This window comes from Ambystoma mexicanum, chromosome 11 (assembly GCF_040938575.1).
Source record: "Ambystoma mexicanum isolate Mex_15411 chromosome 11, UKY_AmexF1_1, whole genome shotgun sequence".
Lineage (NCBI taxonomy): Eukaryota > Metazoa > Chordata > Amphibia > Caudata > Ambystomatidae > Ambystoma > Ambystoma mexicanum.
In genome coordinates, this window is record NC_090934.1 from 1,347,480,626 (window position 1) to 1,347,499,977 (window position 19,352).

General features: G+C 46.8%; 1 protein-coding gene across 6 annotated transcripts in view; it reads right to left on the reverse strand.

Annotated features, from left to right (window-relative positions):
* The window catches only part of NEDD4 (NEDD4 E3 ubiquitin protein ligase), a 2,630,465-nt gene that overhangs the window by 1,241,770 nt on the left and 1,369,343 nt on the right, over nt 1-19,352 (reverse strand). For all 6 annotated transcript variants that reach the window (XM_069624887.1, XM_069624886.1, XM_069624885.1 and 3 more), the window contains one exon: nt 9,842-9,961. In XM_069624887.1, the coding sequence (XP_069480988.1) occupies nt 9,842-9,961 (120 nt within the window). The remainder of the gene's footprint in view (nt 1-9,841; nt 9,962-19,352) is intronic.

Below are 19,352 nucleotides of genomic sequence, written 5' to 3' on the forward strand. Positions count from 1 at the left end.
AGTCACTAGACTGTAGTGAAAAATCTGAAGATGGTTGCCTGGGGTGGAGCTTAAGGCCTGCCACCTCATTGGCTAAGCAGGAAGGGACCAAAATGAGGTGGATGGACTACAAAAGTGAAAACCTATAACGTTTTGTTAGCAAGGTACATTGCTTTATTTGAACAATTTTAAAATTACCAGGGATTCGCTGTCTTACAATGGGAAATATTCACGCATGTGAATCTATGAAACATCCAATGCTGGAGAAGAACAAGTTACTTTATTACCTGGCAACGTTCTTTCGATCGGATGTTCCGATGACGTATTCCACATCTATGACAGGTAATCACCACAGCTGTGCTGCTTCGGAAAATTTTCGGCGTGTGCGTCCTACGTCGATGACGTCGATACGCTGTCCTTGAGGGCCTCCGTGGAGCCGACGTCACCGGATGTTATCAGTAGGACGCACGACGCCCGTAGCTTCAGTTGTAGTTTTTTCCCAGAACGTGTGGCACCAATCTTCTGCCAGTGCGACTACAGAAAGCCTTGCGGAAACAGAAGCTGCAAACGCCTAAGAAATTCTGTAGAGGGACAGGCTGGGAGGGTACGATGTGGAATACGTCGTCGGAACATCCCATCTAAAGAACGTTACTAGATAAGAAAGTAACTTGTTCTTTGAAGGGATTGGTTCCTCTGACGTATTCCACATCTATGACAGACTCCCAAAGCATTACCAACGTAAGGAGGTGGGAAAAGAATTTAGAATTTTAGTATGCCCAATTAAATTGCAGAATAGAGGACCGCATTGCCAAAGGCCAAAACTTGCCCATGGATAGAATCCAGGGAGTAGTGTTGTACAAAAGTATGGACAGAGGGCCATGTGGCTGCTTCACAAATGTTATGAATGGGAATAACCCTCTGCAGGGCAGTAGAGGCAGCCACACCCCTAGTAGAATGGGCCCGTAAGCCTACCGGAGGGTCCTTATCCGCCAAGCGGTAACATTTATAAATTGTCAAGATAATCCATCTAGACCAAGTCTGTTTAGTAACAGAGTGTCCCAAATGCCTTCCAGCGTATCCTAAAGAGCTGATCGTCCACTCTGACCCGGGACATGCGTGAGATGTAGAAACTTAAAGCTCTCCTAATATCCAACATATGGAGCCTCTCCTCTTCCTTACCAGGATGCAGAGGAGGATAGAACGCCGGAAGAATGACCTTTTGGCTTAAATGAAATTCCGAAACAACTTTCGGAAGAAAAGAAGGACGAACCCTAAGGACTACCCTGTCCTTATGGAACACTGTGAAGGGTGGCTTAACGGAAAGTGCCTGCAACTCGATCACTCTGCGAGCGGAAGTGACCACAACTAAAATACAGTTTTCAAGGTCAACAGTCTCAAAGGACAAGAATGTAAAGGCTCAAACGGAGCTCCCATTAGGAATTTTAGAACCAGGTTCAAAATCCCAACGGGCACCTGGAAAGGTGAAGGTGGGAACACATTAGTGAGCCCTTTCAGAAACTCAGAAATTAAAGGAATTTTAAAATAAGAACACTCTGCAGACGAGCGCTTAAATATGGACAGCGCCGCCAGGTAACCTTTAATGGTACCCACTTGCAGGCCCTTGTGGGCTAATGAAAGCAAAAAAGACACAACCACAGGAATGACACATGAAAAAGGATCTAAATTCTTAACCCTGACCAGGACTTTCTCCAACGGCAACGGTGCAGGGACTTTGTTGCAGGCCTTCTGGCTGAAAGCAACACCTCCGCCACGTCTTCAGGGACGTCCCAATCCTTATACTTCAACCTTTCAGAAGCCAACCATGAAGGTTGAGGGACTTGATCTCTGGATGGAGAACCTGACCCCCCTCCCGTGAGAGCAGATCGTCTCAGTAGGGAAGACGGCGTGGAGGGCAGATGGACATGTCGAGAAGGTCCGGGTACCACGTTCTCTTGGCCCATGCCGGAGCAATGAGGATCATTCGGGAACCGAACCTCTGTAACCTCCGCAGCACTTGCGGAATGACTGGGACTGGAGGAAACGCATACAGCAGTGGGAAGGACCACTCCACTACAAACACGTCCCCTAAGGCTCCTTGTGGCGAAGAGATCCACTTCTAGGGTCCCCCAAAGGGTGAAGATCTCCAGGAGAATGTCCTGAGCCAGCTCCCACTCGTGAGAGACCGTGCTATGCCTGCTCAGAGCGTCCGCCGCTGCGTTTTCGTCTCTGACCAGATGAATTGCCGAGATCGAAATTTCCTGCTGGATGGCCCAGAAGCCCAGAACCAGAGCTGCATCGCCTCTCTGCACAGAGGGAGAGACCCTGCCCCCCCCCCCCTTTTTGAACATATGAACCAAGACTTGCTCGGGAGAGCGCGCCCTGATCAACCAATCGTCCAGGTAGGGGTAGACGTGAATCCCCCTTTCCTGAGATACGCTGCCACCAACACCATGAGCTTGGTGAAGACCCTCAGGGCGGAGGTCAATCCGAACGGCAGGACCCAAAACTGAAAGTGCGAGTCGCTAACTGCGAACCTCGGGTACTTCTTGTGCTTGGGATGAATTGGCACATGAAAGTAAGCGTCCTTGAGGTCAAGAGACACCAACCAGTTCTGAAGTTGAAGGGCCTGGAGGACTTGAGAGAGTAACCATCTTGAACTTGTCCTTCCTGAGGAGCTTGTTCAAACCACGTAATCCATGATGGGTCTCAATCACCTGTCTTTTTTCGGGATCAAAAAATATGGGGAATACCATCCCTTTTTCCTCTCCGCTAGAGGCACCAGTTCTATGGTGCCTTTCTCCAGCAGGGATTTGATTTCCTGCGCAAGGAGCGGATCCTGACTCTTCAAAGAGAGATTCCCTGGTGGATTGTCGTGAGGCCTCTGCCGGAAAGGAAGACAGTAGCCGTGGGCTATGATCTCCAGAACCCATACATCTGAAGTAATGGCACGCCATTCTACAAGATGCTGCACCAGCCTTCCCCCAACCGGCGAACCATGGGACATGGCCTCATGACTGAGCTGAAGCGGCTGCGGCAGTGCCTGAGGACAAAGAGGCAACTGCTCGAGCGGCCTTGGCACCTTGAGTACCCTGTTTTCCACCTCCATTACTCCTACATGGGCCCCTTTGACTGGCCGCTCCCCTCGATCTACCAAAAGCGGAGTAGTATCGAAAGTAACCTCCCCTCCATTACTGTCCCCTAGGACGAAAAGGTGGAGGTTTGCGAACTGCAGTGCTCAACGACTTCGCCGCAGCCTTTGAGGTATGCAGCCTCTCAAGGCTCTCGTCAGCTTTGCTGGCAAAAAGATGGACACCATCAAAGGGCATATTGAGAAGCCGGACTTCCGCAATCATGCAAATCTGCGCATCACGGTGCTCGCCGCCACGGACCGGCTGACACAGTCTGCCATGTCCAGACCCGACTGAACGGATTCACACATGGCATCCTTGCATCCTCAACGAGGGCAAAAAAAACATCCCGTTCCTCCCCTTCGGGAATATGTTCAGCCGCCAAAGACACACAATTCCACAGAGTGTGAGTGAAACGTGCCAAGGCACACACAGAGTTGGCTGCCTGTAAAGCATACCCCCTGAAGAAAAGACGTTCTTCACCCGCCATCAAAACGTTTGTCGTCCCTATCAGGAGGGATGGTAGGGTATGAGGCCTGCTTTGCCGGGGTCGTAGCCGACTGCACCACCAAACTCTCCGGAGTCGGGTGCGTCGTCAAGTAGCAGGGCTCGCTACTGGCTGCACGGTATTTTTTTGGCAATGACTTGCTCACTGCCGGGAGACTCTCCGGAGCAGTCCAAACCGCTGCCACCCTTCTCTGTAAAGCCATATGAAATGGGAGCACCGGGTCAGTGGTTGGACCTTGGTCAAGGATATCTGTCAGGTTATCCTGCAGAAAATCCACTGATGGCACAGACCACCCCAAGTACTCCATTACCCTCGACATGAGGCGCCTGTACGAAGATTCAGCATGTGTACCAGGCTCAGACCTGCCAAACTCGACCTCCGGGGAGGTATCAAGACCACTGGAGTCGTGCAAAGACTGACACAGGTCTTCCAACTGGCTGTGACCAGATAACAGGTTGTCAGGAACCTCATCAGGTACCAAACCTTCCTCAGACCCTTCATCCACCTCAAGAGATATAATCCAGAGACTGGAATAAATCCCTGGATGAGGGCACAGAAAAAGGTTCAAATACAGGCCTCACTGACTTCTTCAGGGCCTTCCTCGGAGTTTCCACCGATGCACAGAGTACCTCTGGTAAAACCTCCACAAAAAGCGTTGAGGGCTTCGACGGAATCGCCGTTGAGCGTGGCGCCGATGGCTTCGACACAGCCCTCGAGGGTGGTGCCCCGAGCGTGTCCTTCGACGGCCTCGGCGCGGATGGCGTTGACGACTTCCTCGGAGGCTGAGCTCGAGAAAGTCCCTCGACGGACATGGTGCTGATGGCGTTGACGTCTTCTTAGAAGACCTCACAGGTTCCGCCGGTCTCGAGGGCGTCGAGGACCGGGACCTGGAGCGGGCATGGCTAGAGCAATCCACCTTGTCCGATCGGGACCTCTTAGGCTCCCGATGATTGCGCCGACCACCCGAGCCCAAAGGCGTGCGAGCGGTGGCCCTAGCACGTTCCCTGCCGGCTTCTTTCAAAGGCGCGGATGGAAAGGAGCCCTGCGATTGGAAAATTGCCATCATCTCCGTACGAAATGCATCCCATTCCGCAGGAGAGGAATGCTTGTTGGGACAAGCAACCCGCCGTCTGGCGGAGTCCTCGGACGAGGACGGGGAAGGTGACCGGTGACGGCGCTTCCGCGAGTGCCTCGAGGAGGCAGAGGAATGGTGGGAACCACTCCGGGACCGAGACCCCCTGGACTTATGCCGACGGCGCAGAGAGTCGCCCCTCGAATCGTCAGTCGAAAGCCCAGCAGATTTCGACTTTCGGGGTTTGGAAACCCTACCTACAGTAAGCTTCTTCTTCCGCTCCCGCAAGGCCTTCAACGTTAACGACTGGCAATCGTCAAAGTCATCGGTGGCATGGTCCTGATCGAGGCACCAGAGGCAGACAACGTGCGGGTCCGTAAGTGACATCTTGGAACCGCAGTCCCGACACTTCTTGAATCCCGACTGCTGGGTAGAAGAAGCCAAAGCCATGATATCTTCACAAACACCAAGTTCGAAGAACCGAGAGAAATAACAGAAGAACCGAGGTGCGCCAAGATCTCCAAAGCTAACACGTTCGCCGAAAAAACGGATCTGAGGCTACGGGCGTCGTGCGTCCTACTTATAACATCCGGTGACGTTGGCTCGACGGAGGCCCTCGAGGACATCGTATCGACGTCATCGATGCAGGACGCAGAAGCCGAAAATTGTCTGAAGCAGCACAGCTGTGGTGATTACCTGTCATATATGTTGAATACATCAGAGGAACCAATCCCTTCGAAGCAGATTTTCTCCCCCAGGAAGGAGCAGTAGCAAAATGTCCACCTGCTTTGCCACTAGCAGAGATGATGCTGGTTTTGCCCAGTTTGATTGCCTCTCCTGCCACATGTAGTTGAGTATATACCATATTTTTCTGTAGACTTGAGAATATAGATCACTGGACCCTCTGATCCGTATGATGTGCTTCCGGCATCAGAATAATAAAATACTGCATCAGCCCTTAAACCCTGTCACCAAAAGCTTTCACAGACATGAGCACCTCCTTTGTATAATCGGTGGAAATAGCCATGTCTCCCTGGTAATCTCCTGGCAATCCCGGTTACAGTGATGTAAATGAGGAAGGAGGATCCTTCCGTAGAGGAGGCCGCAGGGATATTGGTTGAACATTTGGGGTAATGGTGTAGAGGTCTGTCAAAGGAGGGAATTCTGTAAGGACCGGCAGTAAAGGCTCCAGAGAGTCAGTTTGAGGTTAGAGTGGGGCAGCTCCTTATGCCTGATGGACAGTGGCTCGCCATGGGGCTCCGTACAGCTGAAGGTTGGGGCATAACTGACAAGAGCACTTCCCTCATTTGCACTTAAAATATTGCTTCATATGATTGGAGTGCATGAGATCCTGAAACAAAGAATCGATCTTACCTCGAGGAATGGTCATGGGTCTAACTTGTCGACGGCCCTGAAGAGGTGCTTTGGGGAAATGAAAGTGGCGGAGCAGAGTAACCCCTGACACAGGGACACCAGTCCACTCTGGGTGAAGAGGGAGGAACCCCCAGTGAATGTGGCAGGCCAGCAGCAGAAACCTGTTGGGAGTCACTTTTCCTGTAGTGTCAAACTGCTAGAAAAGCACCACCCAGTGGTTGGCCCGAGTTTGAACCTGATACCATTACCGCCATCATATCTCGAAACTGCGTCATTGCAATGGGGATCTGAGAACTTGAAGCGTGACCTTCGGAAGATTGTTGCGCAAAACCTACCGTCACCAGAGACCTTCGCAGGTTCTCAGGAAGAGACCCGATGATAGGGGCATAAAGGGCCTAGGGACAAGTATCGATATAAGGCAAACTGCTCCTGGGACAAGTATCGATATAAGGCAAACTGCTCCTGGGGCAGTGCCCCTAGTAAAAGCGCCCACACAGACTGAAGTCTCTTCAGTTGCGACTTCTGTGAAAGTGTGTCGCAGAGCACAGCAGTATCCCAGCAGTGAACAAGCCCCAAGCACTCCAGAGTGGGATGTGATGGAAAGCCATTGATAAAGACCTGTGACTCCGCCATGCAAACAGAAAAGCCAGATTTACCTGGCATGCATAGAGAAGGCACTGACGTCCGAACAGGAAACAATATAATAAAATGTAAATTGGAAAAAGAAAAGAAAAATCAAATAATAAGGTACTGAAGTGAAGCAGCAAACTGACGAAGATAAACTGCGTGAGGCATAAAACCCATCCAACATAGAGAAAAGGATGGAGAATTCGGAGTGTGTGGGGGCTGAGTCTAGGGAATAGCCTTGTTACTCACAGGGAGCATGCCTCCACAAAACATGTAAGGAGGAACTGCGCCTGAGCTCAGGCTCCAGGCCCTTCTCTACTCTGTGAAAACTCCAATAACTATGAAGGAAAGGGAACGGGATGTAGGAGTGCTTGGCACTCGGTAAGTCTCAAGCTGGCAGGGATAAAAACAGGAGACCTGATGTTGCCCTGCGGATAAGCAGACCTGATGTTCCACTTTCTTCTGATTTCAAATTGCAGTTGAGTTGTTTAAGCCCTGGGTTCTTCCAGGCAAGTACCAATCACCATCAGTTATCAAAACAGAACCATACGTGCAAAGCTGATAACATTTACTAGGCGAAGGAAAAGGTAGGAAGTGGAACTAACAAAACCAAGGCATAAAAAAGGAAGGAAACTAGGAATAACCAATCAGGAAATGTACCAAAATGTCGACCACAAAACTGCAACCGAGCAGTTACTGCGTCTTTGGTACATTTCCTTTTGCCGACTTCCCTTATGCGCCAAGCAGAGCAGGGATTGCAGGGGTGCCCCCCTGCTCTCACTGGGCGCAGTAACAGGAGTCAGGTGCTTGGGGGATTAGAATGTTTAATTTTTAAAAAGGACCCTGCGGCGTCTGACTTGAGGAACTAACGCCACAGGGATAGCAGGGAGTCGGCGGCGCACACAGAAGTGTGCCACCGTAAAGGTAAGTGGGGGGAGGGGGTGGATGTGGTGGAATGCAGGCGGGGAGATGAGGGCAAAGTGATCTATTTGATCACTGCGCCGTGCCATAATTGGGGTCAACATTTTGGTCAACGCAGTTACGGGTGGCGCAGTGATCACAGATTCACCAATCAGACTAATCAGGAGTACTTTAAAAAAGCTCAGTGCTCTGCAGCAGTGGTCAAAGACTGGACTTCAGACACAGGGAGACACCATATCAAGAGAGAATACCAATAGCTTGCAGAGAGCTAGATCATATACTTAGAGCAAGACAAGACCAAGCGACAACAACCCAAGAGGGCAACAATATCGCCACCTGACAAGAATGCTAAAAAGGAGGAAGAAAATGCTTGCTGGCAGGAGTAACCTCTAAGGTAATATCAAGTGGCCTAGGAGACTAGGGTGGCTGAGTATATTTGAGCATGACAAAAGCCCTAAGGAAAAGGGGGGAATACTTACTGGTGGGAGATTACAATGAAGCAAGCAGGGCATTGTATGCTTTGGATGAGGACTATGAAGCGATAGAAGAAAGAGCTGTGAGTTACATCCCTGCCTTGGTAACCCAAGAATTGCCCTGGGTGCCGTAGCACTCGGACTGTATACTAGAACAGGGAATCAGGGACAGAGCCAATAGTTAGGCACTTGTGACACCTCGAGTTAATCCATCCGTGTACCTTTACTGAAATGACGCAAGGGTCCGTATCTCTTGGATCTAACTCTAGAACATCAGAAAATCACTGGGAATCACAAAATATTGAATTCTTTTAAAACAAAGTTTAAAGACAGTTCATTGTAAATAAATGTGGGGAGAGACCCCCGCAAACCCCCTGTTGTGCCCCCACCTTAATTAATACCCCAACCCCCATCTATATTTTCAAAGAACCGTTACAATTTATAATAAAAAATTCAATGTATTGTGATTCGCAGCAATGGTCCTCAATGTTTTGGTATGATACTGATCTCGTTATAGCTAATGCGATTTCCCTAGAACCAATAATAGTTGGCCCTAATTATCCTGAAAAAGTTAAAGCTAGTTTACATATTACAACTGATTAAAGTGTGTTTTGTTGATCCTACGTCATACATTTTATAGACTAAAACTGAAATAATTTGTATTCTATCAATTTTATATATTCCATGCCATCTTTTGTTGAACCTCTTAGCAACTTGTTGCGCCATATTGGTTCTAGTAATGAATCCAGCTGTATGTTTTGTGTGAATACTCCAATGTACTTTTTCTCAATTAACTGCACAGTGCAAAAAATAAGGAACAGCTTGCTCTAGAAGCCCTGAAAACCACCAACGATTTAAAGCATAAACTCGATACCAAAGGGTTAAACAATGTAGCCATGCAAAAGGTTCCAACCCTCAATACCCACTAAACAAGAAGGAACATTGGGATCATTACGTAGGATATGTAAGAAGGGGCATATGACACAGAAGTACTTTGTAACGATTCATTTGATTTCTCATTAATTTCTGCCACTCATACGGGGAGCCAGAATTCATGCGACGGATGTGTTTAGAGGGGAGCGGATGTACATTAAACAGAAGTATACCATGGGTGTTGGGCTGCAGTGCCATGCAACACTGAGCAGACAATTTAGGATGAAGGATTTTTTATTTTTTACGTTGTGGCTAGTCTTTTGATCAAGCAGCTACCAAGCAGTGGAGAGAATTATTTTTTGAGACCTATTAATTGTATGGGTAGAAACACTAACACGCACACATTTTTGCACTTTTATAAGTAAACAGAGTATGTAAGGCCCATTTAAACAAGTATGGTGACTTTACAGTGTTTTGAGATGGTGATATCACCATTTAAAATCTCTGTATATTCGCCATAGCTTATTAAATAGGCCCAAAATAATCAGTAATTAATAGTAAAATGCAGACATATGTACAAGTTAGTATTTGCATGCACATAACATTACTAATAGACTATGAAAAGGCTTGGAAGGAATTATGTTGCCCGTGTCTAGTAGAGCCAACAATGTTGAGTTTACCAAAGCTTGTATTTTAAAAGCAGGTAGATCACACAACCTGGACAGGGTTTCCACAAATTGGGAACTGATAAAAGCTGGATTTAAGAGTATAGCTAGAACCCTATTTAGTTTGGGTTTTCCACTATGGCGACAGTCAAAAAGTCGCATATACATAGGAGATTTGCCTTAGGTTTGAACAATAAAAGCTGCTAATGACAGTAAATTACCTGCAGAGTGGGCCTATTCCAGGAAGTAGTTCTAGCGTTGTGATCAATATAATAGGTACGTCCTTTATTGTCCATCTTCTCTTCCCAACCTGGAGGTAAACCAGTTGTGGTAGGAAGAATCTAAGAAAAACATTTAAAAATAATTTTCTTAGATAAATCAAAGAATCTAAATATTAATAGGAGAAAACATGTTTTCAAGTTAATTTTCTTGCCATTCCATTTTAACTAAATAAAGAAATGTCCAGAATGGGCCTGCTTTGTTAGTGAGAGGATGAACGAAAACTTCTTGAAATCTTATCGGTTACATTTTTTCCAAATACTTAACAGACCAACATCAGGTGCAGCAAAACATTCCTTGGGGGTTGAAAAGTTCAAGATTTTTCAGAAATTGGTATGATCTACCTACAAAGCAGGAAATATTTTCATTATTTTTTACTCAAATGTGCAAAATGCATTTGATATGGTGAATAAAGACATTTTACTCAACAGTAATCAAGTTATTATTGTCATTATGTGTTCTCTAGATTATTCATGGTAGAACAAAGTTACTTACCTGTAGCTATGGTCCTCCAGCCTTGGATTCCTTCATAGGGACACATGCTTTGACTATTTCCTGTTAGCAGGAATCTTCAGTTCAATAAAATAGTTTACATTCTTTTTCTCAAATGCACAAAAGCATTTAGGCCTTTTTCCTCACTGGCCAATAAGGTGATAGGAACAAAGCTCCACTCTACTAAGTTATTATCTTCAGATTCTGCTATCGCACCAGAATTCTCAAGTATTGATAAGCCTCGATCAGGTGAACTGTGACAAAGTCTTATCTTGTTCTGGGGACATTTAGTGGGGCAATCCACAAAGGAAAGGCTAGTGGATGATTGGCCTACAGGAGGGTGGAGTCCCTGGTCACCTCCACTTAGCCCACGCCAGTGGAAAGTGGACTGTCGCCAGTGTACATCAATTGCTACGGCTGTTTAAGGGAAAGATCTGCTTGCCAGAATGGACAGACACACCAACAATGAGATTCAGTGTCGCACACATCATCATATCCAAGCAATGGAAACCAGAGTTTAATGTTTACAATCACTATCTGCATCATCTCTTAAAGCTGTACACATCCATGCATGGGCGGGCAGACGGGATGTGCAGTCCCAAGATGACAAACCATTTTTTTGTGCCACAATCTAGCCTTTGCATAATCCTTCAGAGTAAGCACGCACAACAGCTAAATTGGGTTTTCAAACTCAACAAGTGGCAAACCAGACTGAATAATTATTTGCAAGAGGAAAGCCTAAGGCAGAGCTGGGGGCAGTGGAGGAGTGCGACTGAGGATAAAAGATGCCCAAGAAAGGGATAGTGAGAGCATAGGAGCATGTGACGAGCAGAGTCTGAACTGAGTTTCGATTATGAGAGAGCTTGGATAAACAGTGCAGAAAAATGATGAACAGGGAGAAGAGCAGCTGGCAGAAGTAGCAGAACAGCAGGCGGAGGAAGATCATCAAGAAGTGGAATGGTAAATATACTCTAGCACCAGCGGCTGGACGGCATCTCCTCGACGCTTGTGTGCCTCGGCTCCAGAGCTCCTAAACTCTGGACACGCAACAACACAGCAGTCATTCTTCTAGCATGCACTATTCACCCCAACCTCAGTTCCCCACCTCCTCAACATCATCATCCTACTCCTCTTCTCCCCCCTTGCTCAGGAACCGAGGGAATCAATCCCATGCCAAGAAAGAAAAAATGAGTTAACATATTTTTTTCGTTTTTTAATTGTAATCTTTTTACTGCATTTAGAACACAAACTCTTACGAAGACAAGACAGTACGGTCCACCCTGCCCACAGCACATTCAGGAGCATTACCAACATATTCATTACATTATGCAAGCCTGTAACTACCTCTAAGATTCCCATCGCAGCACCAAACAGCCCCACTCCCCTCGAAACTCACCTCCTCCTCCTCATCATCATCATGCCCTAATCCCTACAAACATGAAGCAAAATAGCGACGAATAACAATATAAAGCCAATAACATACCAGCCCATGCCCATAATAATATTCAGAGTGTAAATAAACATGTCTGCCAGGTCCCAGAACCTATCAGCCTGCTCGATGCCTGCAGAGCTCCCAAAGCAGCTTGGCCCAGCAGAGCAAATTCTGGACATAAGCGTTCGCCATCGCTGGTGTGAAGGTGGATTTGTTTTTTTCCAGTCCAGCAAAATGGCCTTGCGAGCAGTGAAGAGCGCAATATGCATCAGTCTGCGAATCAATGCGTCCACATGCCAATTTTCAATTCTCTGCCCAAATAGCATCGCAATGAGGGTCATTTCAACCGTAATGCCTTAGACAGTGCCAGAACCTATGTCCCATGGTCCCAATTCTGCCACACCTATGCCAGCATTCAGATATCGTTGCAATGACCTTAATGCAAAAGTCTGGCCGGGCCAAAGAAGGCCTTCGGAATAATTTTAAATTGGAGGTCATCTGGGTAAATAGAGAAGAACAAGTTACTTACCCGTGGGAACAGTCTTTCAATTGGTTGTTCCTCACACCTATTCCTCATCTTTTGATATTTCATTTCCAGCTTCAGCTGCTTCGGAAAAACGTTTCCTTGACAGAGGGCGATGTGCGTTAGTTTCGTCGACTATGTCCCTCGAGGTCCTTCGTCCGATTGTCGACATTATCACCAGTATATGTAGCAGGCGCAGCACCCATTGGCTTCAGTTCTGCTTTTTTAGAGGAATTACAAGCAACCTCCTTAGACCGTATTAGACTCTAAAAGAGGGTAAAGTGTAAAAACCCATGCATCCTACAGTGGGCTAGGCTGGGCAGGGTGTTGAGGAATATGTGAGGAAAATCCAATCCGAAGAACGTTACCATGGGTAAGTAACTAGTTCTTCGAATGGATTGTGTCCTCCCACATATTCCTCCTCTTTTGATAGACTCCCAAAGCTGTATCGATCTTGGTGGCAGGAGTATGAATTTAGATCTGTCCTTAAAGGATATTATGGACTGAATCAAGGACAGTCCTTCCAAATCCTCCTTCCCGAGAGGAAGTTGTGTCCAGAGAGTAATATTTTACAAAAGTGTGGATGGTGGACCAGGTGGCTCCCGCACAGATCTCCTTAATTAGCACCGCTCCCTGAAGAGCGGAAGACATTGCTGTGCCCCTCATAGAATGGGCCCTCAGACACTCTGGAGGATCCTTACCAGATAATCTATAACATTCCCAAATAGTCCGAATAATCCATCTGTATAGGGTCTGTTTTGTTACTGCCAAACCTAATTTATGACCTGTATAACCAATAAATAATTGATCATCTTGGCGAATTTTAGAAAACTGAGAGCCCTTCTTGGGTCCAGTTTATGTAACCTCTCCTCTTCCTTTCCAGGATGAGGAGGCGGGTAAATAGTTGGTTAAATGATTTTTTGAGACAAATGGAAGTCAGAGACTATCTTTGGCAGAAAAGAAGGTGTCACTTTAAGAACCACGTTGTCCTTATAGACTACAATGTATAGCGGTTTACAAGAAAGTGCCTGCAACTCGCTCACCGTGCGGGCTGATGTTATTGCTACTAGCAAAATGGTTTTTAATGTGAACAGTCTTAATGGAAATGAATGCAGGGATTAAAATGGAATACATGTTAGAAATGTGATTACAAGATTTAAATCCCATACAGGGCCCTGAAAATGAGTGGGTGTAAACACATTAGTGAGTCCATTAAATAATTGTATGATTAATCAGATTTTAAGATAGGATGTTTCCTCCGAAGAAAGCTTGAAGATTGAAAGGGCCGCCAGATAACCCTTTATGGTTCTAATCTGGAGCCCCAGATTTGTTAAGTGTAACAGAAAAGATAACACCGTAGGTTTATCGCATTGAAAAGGGTCCACGCTCTTTGCCCTGTGCGTGCTGCTGAATTTATTCCAACAACAGTGATACAAGGTGAACTGGCGATATGGAGATTCCTTCTTGTATCGCTCAGAACCAGAGCTGCATTGCCTCTTTGCCCAGTGGTAGTGACCGCACACCACCTCTCTTGTTAAGTTAGTACATAGCCACTGTGCTGTCTGCATTATCAGGACATTCTTTCCCCGTACAGAGGGCAGCAAAGCCTTCAGCGCTAGTCTGATTGCCCTCAGCTCCAAAAGATTGATATGTAGCTTTGACTCCGATGGAGACCAACGACCGCTGATGGTCAGATCCCACCCCGTGAATGAGGCATCCATCACTACATGAAGTAGGTCCAACATCTTGCCCGAGAATTGAGACTACTGAGTCATGGGAGCCCATTGAAGATATCTCATTCTCGGGTGAGCCTCTGGCACCAGACAAATGCAGGATGCCATAAGGCCGAGTGTTAGGCAGAATCCTGTGCAGTGCCCTTAGAGACCACTACACACAATTAAGACTACAGGTGGCAATACAAGTTTTACGTTTGGTACAAGCCTGTACTGCTATGTTAAAGTGGTAGCAGTAGCGGAGCAGCCAGGCTTCTCTCAAGAGTATATGAGCAGTAGCAGAGATTACACAAAGGGATCACAATTACTGTGATTCAAGCACACACTGACTCAAGGTTTCAGGTAAAAAAATATAAGTACATTTATTTTTAAACCAGTTGTTATAAACACGACACTTCTATTAATTTGAAAACCACACGTAATATATACTACAGCTAACCAATTCACTTTGTACGGTATACTTCAAGGTAAGTACCCTGTGTTTTTTAGTGGACTGGTTTTATGAAACAAAAGACGTTACCGGGAATACACTTGCAATCACTTTTTGACAGTAATGACAGTTCGGTCCTACTAAAGAAACGCGTATCGGCGGCAAGAAATGTTACTGGGGCAAAAACACACTTAGCACCTGAGATACCCAGAGAGAGTTGGGGCAAAAATCATAGGCAATACTTTTGTCAAGGCAGACAGAATCAGAGAACACTCTTAGACAGAAATTCAAAAGTCAATCGGCCGTAGTGAGCGTCACGTGGAAACGGGTTCCTGTTGTCGAGGATCACAGTCAGATAGTTCACGATCCGGCGGAGCCAAGAGTACTTAGATATTGTCAACAGAGGAAGCAAGGTTATAAGAAGGAGGGAAGACAAGGGCAAGCCTTGAAGATGAATAAAAGGGATTCACCCAAATTCCTCGAGTAGAATACAGTACCTTATTCAAGGAAGAAGCTGGTGCCACGGCAGTTGTTCCTGGTAGTTTCCTGCAGACCCTAAGTTCCTGGAGCTTCGATCCGAAGGAGGACGTTCGGAGGGGTCTGCACCACACAGGGCTGAAGCCGGCAGCAGCGACGGTGAATAAAAGGTGCTCTCCTTAAAAAAAACGAGAGGCTCTTCAGATGGCTATCCGGACCACTACAGCAGTGTGCAGCGATTTCGACCACGAAGAGGATTCTCTGGCTGTAGAAGATGAGCTGGTTATCCCCACCAAGCTCAAGGGAAGAAGACTCCGGACTGGATCTTCTCTGAGTCGTTGAAGGGTAGATCGCTCAGGACTGCAGCAGGGCTTCACAGGGACGGGATAGTTGCAGCAGTCGACTTCTCCGCTTCTCTTCGGTTCCTTGTAGTTCCAGTGGCGACTCTGACTTCCAGACCAAGAGACCTGCCTTTTATGCGAAAATCCCCCATTCACACAGTCTGGCTTTCAATCACGCAGCAGGGGGGGTTGTCCGGTCCGGACAACCACCTCAGCCAATCATGGCAAAGTGCGACTTGGGTTTCCTAGGATACCCTGTGCAGGGGGTGACTACACCCTTCCCTCACATTCAGCCCACCTAGACACCCAGGCGCCTAGAGGAGGGCTTCTGGGCAGAAGCCCGTCAAAAGACAGTGAACAAAGGAGGCAAACCTGGGTTGCCGCGCAAAGAAAAACACAAGAAGGACTTTAACAAAAAGAAATGGCGACTAAACCCAACCAGAGCCAAAAGAAAAAAGCATTTGGTCAAGCGAGTTTAAGTTCAAGGCTAATATAATAGCCTAAAACAATACCACGTTTATATAGTATAATCGCAGTAGAAAAGTTAGGGTAGATACCACTGCCACCAGCCAAGTCTAAATGTTAAAATAGAGAAACAATGCTCTAGGAGGTACAGATAACAAGGGCTAAAAATTAACCCTTTCCAGTACTCTATGTAAGATGGGTTGTACTGGATCTGTGGTTAAATGACTAAGTAAAGTTAATGGTAAGTTTACCCTTTCCTGGGGGACAGTAGTCAGCCTCAGAAATGGAGTCGGTGAAAGTCTAAAAGACAACCCTGTGTCACTGCACTGAAGGTGCGGTGTAACACACAAAAGAAGGGGGGGTACTGAAGTGGTGTACTCCAGAGTCTACAATCACAAAAACAGATGAAATACACATGGCAAAACACAGGTAAGAGTGGAAAGGGGTACACTATTACCAAGTGGAAAAATAAACTCCAGAGTTCCAGCAAAGCTGCTGGGGGACTCACTAGGTAAGGGAAATTAGCGATTTAATGAGAATTCTCCCTAACACTGAGCAACCCAACAAGCCAAGGCACTTTAGAGACCATCGGCAGAATGTGTTGGGCACTCATGTGGCGAGGCTTTTTCCAAGGTTGTATCTAGGACTGCTCCGATCAATTGGAGTCTTTGGGATGGTAGCATGTGGGACTTCTTGTAATTGAGGGAGAAGCCCAGTCTGTGGAGAGAGTGACAGGTGATACTGAGATGTTCCAAGACCTGACCTACCAATCGTCCAGGTAGGGGTAGACATGAATCCTCCCTTTCCTGAGGCTTGCTGTCACAACCGCCATCAACTTGGTGAAAACCCTCGGGCGGAGCTTAGCCGGAATGGCAGAACTCGAAGTTGAAAATGAGAACCGCTAACCGCGAACTTCAGGTACTTTCTGTGCTTGTGATGGATAGGCACACAACAGTAAGCATCCTGAAGGTCCAATTACACCATCCAGTTTTGAAGTTGGAGGGCCTGAAGGATCTGAGAAAGGGTAACAATCTTGAACTTGTTCTTCCTGAGGAATATGTTCAGGTTTAAGTCCAAGATGGGTCTCAATTCTCAGTCCTTCTTGGGGATTAGAAAGTAAGGGGGGTTATTCCTCTCTGCTTCAGGTACTGGTTCTATAGCACCTTTCTCCATCAGGACCAAAATTCCCTGCACAAGGAAGGGATCTGGAATTTTGAATGAGTTGTTCCCCAGTGGATAGTCCTGAGGCCTTTTTTGAAAGGGAAGACAGTAACCCTGGGCTACAGTTTGCAATGCCCATTCATCTGAAGTAATGCCCTTCCATTCTTTCAGATGCTGTGAGAGTCTGCCTCCCACCGGGTTCTTGTGGGTTAAGGCCTCAGAGATTTTGAGGCGATTTAAGCAGCGGCTGAGGGAAAGGTAGCCGTGCTTGGGTGGATATAGTACCTCTCCCACCACAAGGGAATCTTTTGTGGCCTCCATGACTAGCCTGTCATCTCACTCTTCCAATTGAGGAGTAGAAACAAAAGGACTTACTCCTTCAAGATGATGTACTAGGATAATGTTGGGGCTGTGTGATTGCAGCGCTGAAAGACCTTGCTGCCGCTTTAGAGTTCTGCCGCTTCTCCAGGCTTTCGTCAGCCTTGCTGCCAAACAGCCAAGAGCCATCAAAAGGCATATTGAGAAGCCTGGATTGCATGTACAGTGCAAACCCCCAACTTTCTCAACCACGCAAAGCTGAATAGAACGGTACTTGTCACCATGGCCCTGCTAATGCTTGCTATCTGCAGTAGCCAGACCCGACTATAGACACTCACACATCGCCTCTTTTCCATCTTTAATGATAGCCAGTAAGCCGTCTTTTTCTTCCCGTTTGGGAATGTGTTCGGCTGCCATTGCTACGCAATTCTACAAGGTGAACGTCAATTTTGACAAGGCACCAGAGGCACTTGCAGACTTCAATGCCATGCTCCCTGTTGTGAAGCTCTTCTGCGCCCAAGCTTCTACAAGCTTGTCGTCCCTGTCTGGCGGAATAGTAGGGTAGTTGACCGTTTAGTGGACATTGCTGCTTGTACTACTAAACTGTCCGGCGTAGGGTGTTTAGTCAAGTAATCAGGGTCCCTGCTGGACAATCTATACTTCTTGGAGATGTTTTTGTTAACTACTGAAATAGTTTCTGGAGTTTCCCAATTTGTTCTGATGCTTTTTTGGAGAGCAATATAAAAAGGCAAGATGGGATATTTCTGTGGACCTTGGTCCAGTATGTCAGTTAAATTAATCTTGCTCAAAAAGAGGAGGAGGGCTGCTCTCAGGGTTTAGCCTTCGACTTCCCTTTGTCGTCTTCATGCAGAGCGACAGGGGCTTGGCTTTTCTTCTTTTCTTTCTAGACGGTAGGGCCGCCTTCTCAAAAATGTTAATCATTTCCAAAACAAATCCCACTTAGCCAGGCAGTCAGATTTAGACGGACATGTAATTCTCTCAGGTGAGGAATCACTTGATGTCGGAGAGCTACGATATCTTTTCTTTGCCTTCTTAGATGAAGACGAAGAGTGATGCGATTGACTCCTCAATCTACTTCTTTCCTTGGATCTCTTCCGTCGAGGAGAATCTTGCAACTCGTCGACTTCAAAGGGATCCTACCCACCGCTAATTTACATTTACGCCCCCTTAGAGCTTTCGCGGTCATAGCCTGACAGGAATCAAAGTCCGCCGTGTGATGTTCCATGCCGAGGCACCAAAGACATTGTGGGGATCGGTGATCGACATTTTTGCCCCATAGTCTTGACATGTTTTTAAACCCCTCTTAGGCGTTGAAGGAGCTGACAAAGCCATTATTAATGCAAATTTGATAGAGAACCGAAGCACACCATATTTCTCTCGAAGCGACCGCTGCGTTGGAAAAACAAAACTGAAGCCAACGGGCGCTGCACATGCTACATATACTGGTGATGACATCGACCGCGGTACATCAAGTCGACGAGACCAACGCACAGCGCCCTCCGTCGAGGAGAAATATTTCCAAAGCGGCTGAAGCTGTAAAGGAAATATCAAAAGATGAGGAGGACACAATCCATTTGAAGAAGTCATACATGACCCCTACCATTATTTCCACCCACAGGTCTTCACTCCACATGTCCGCAAGGATTAGATTCCTTTTATAATTGTTGTGCATAGTAAGGGCATATATTGTTTTAAGCCTAGGGTATTCTGTGGGGTCTCTCATTAACTCTCTCTCGCGTAAGGAAGGCTCCGGCATCCTGGTGTCTCTGTTAGTGTGTACAGCAATGACAGAGTGAAGGGCCTGATACTGCAGCCAGACTGTATTGGCCATCCCCAGTCTGGGCCTAATCTTGGCGAAGTGGATGGAAGGATCATCCTCAAAGTCACCCCGATGTGTGTAATGTCATGCGTAAATCTACTCTGAACTGCCGTATGACAGTAGGGCGCAAAGTGAGATTCACTTTGGGGCTGTATGTACATTAGTACTGGTAACCCTACAACTCTTGTGCAATTGCACTAGTGTGGGGCCTAGTATGTGGTGGAGCGTGAGTGTCTTCAGC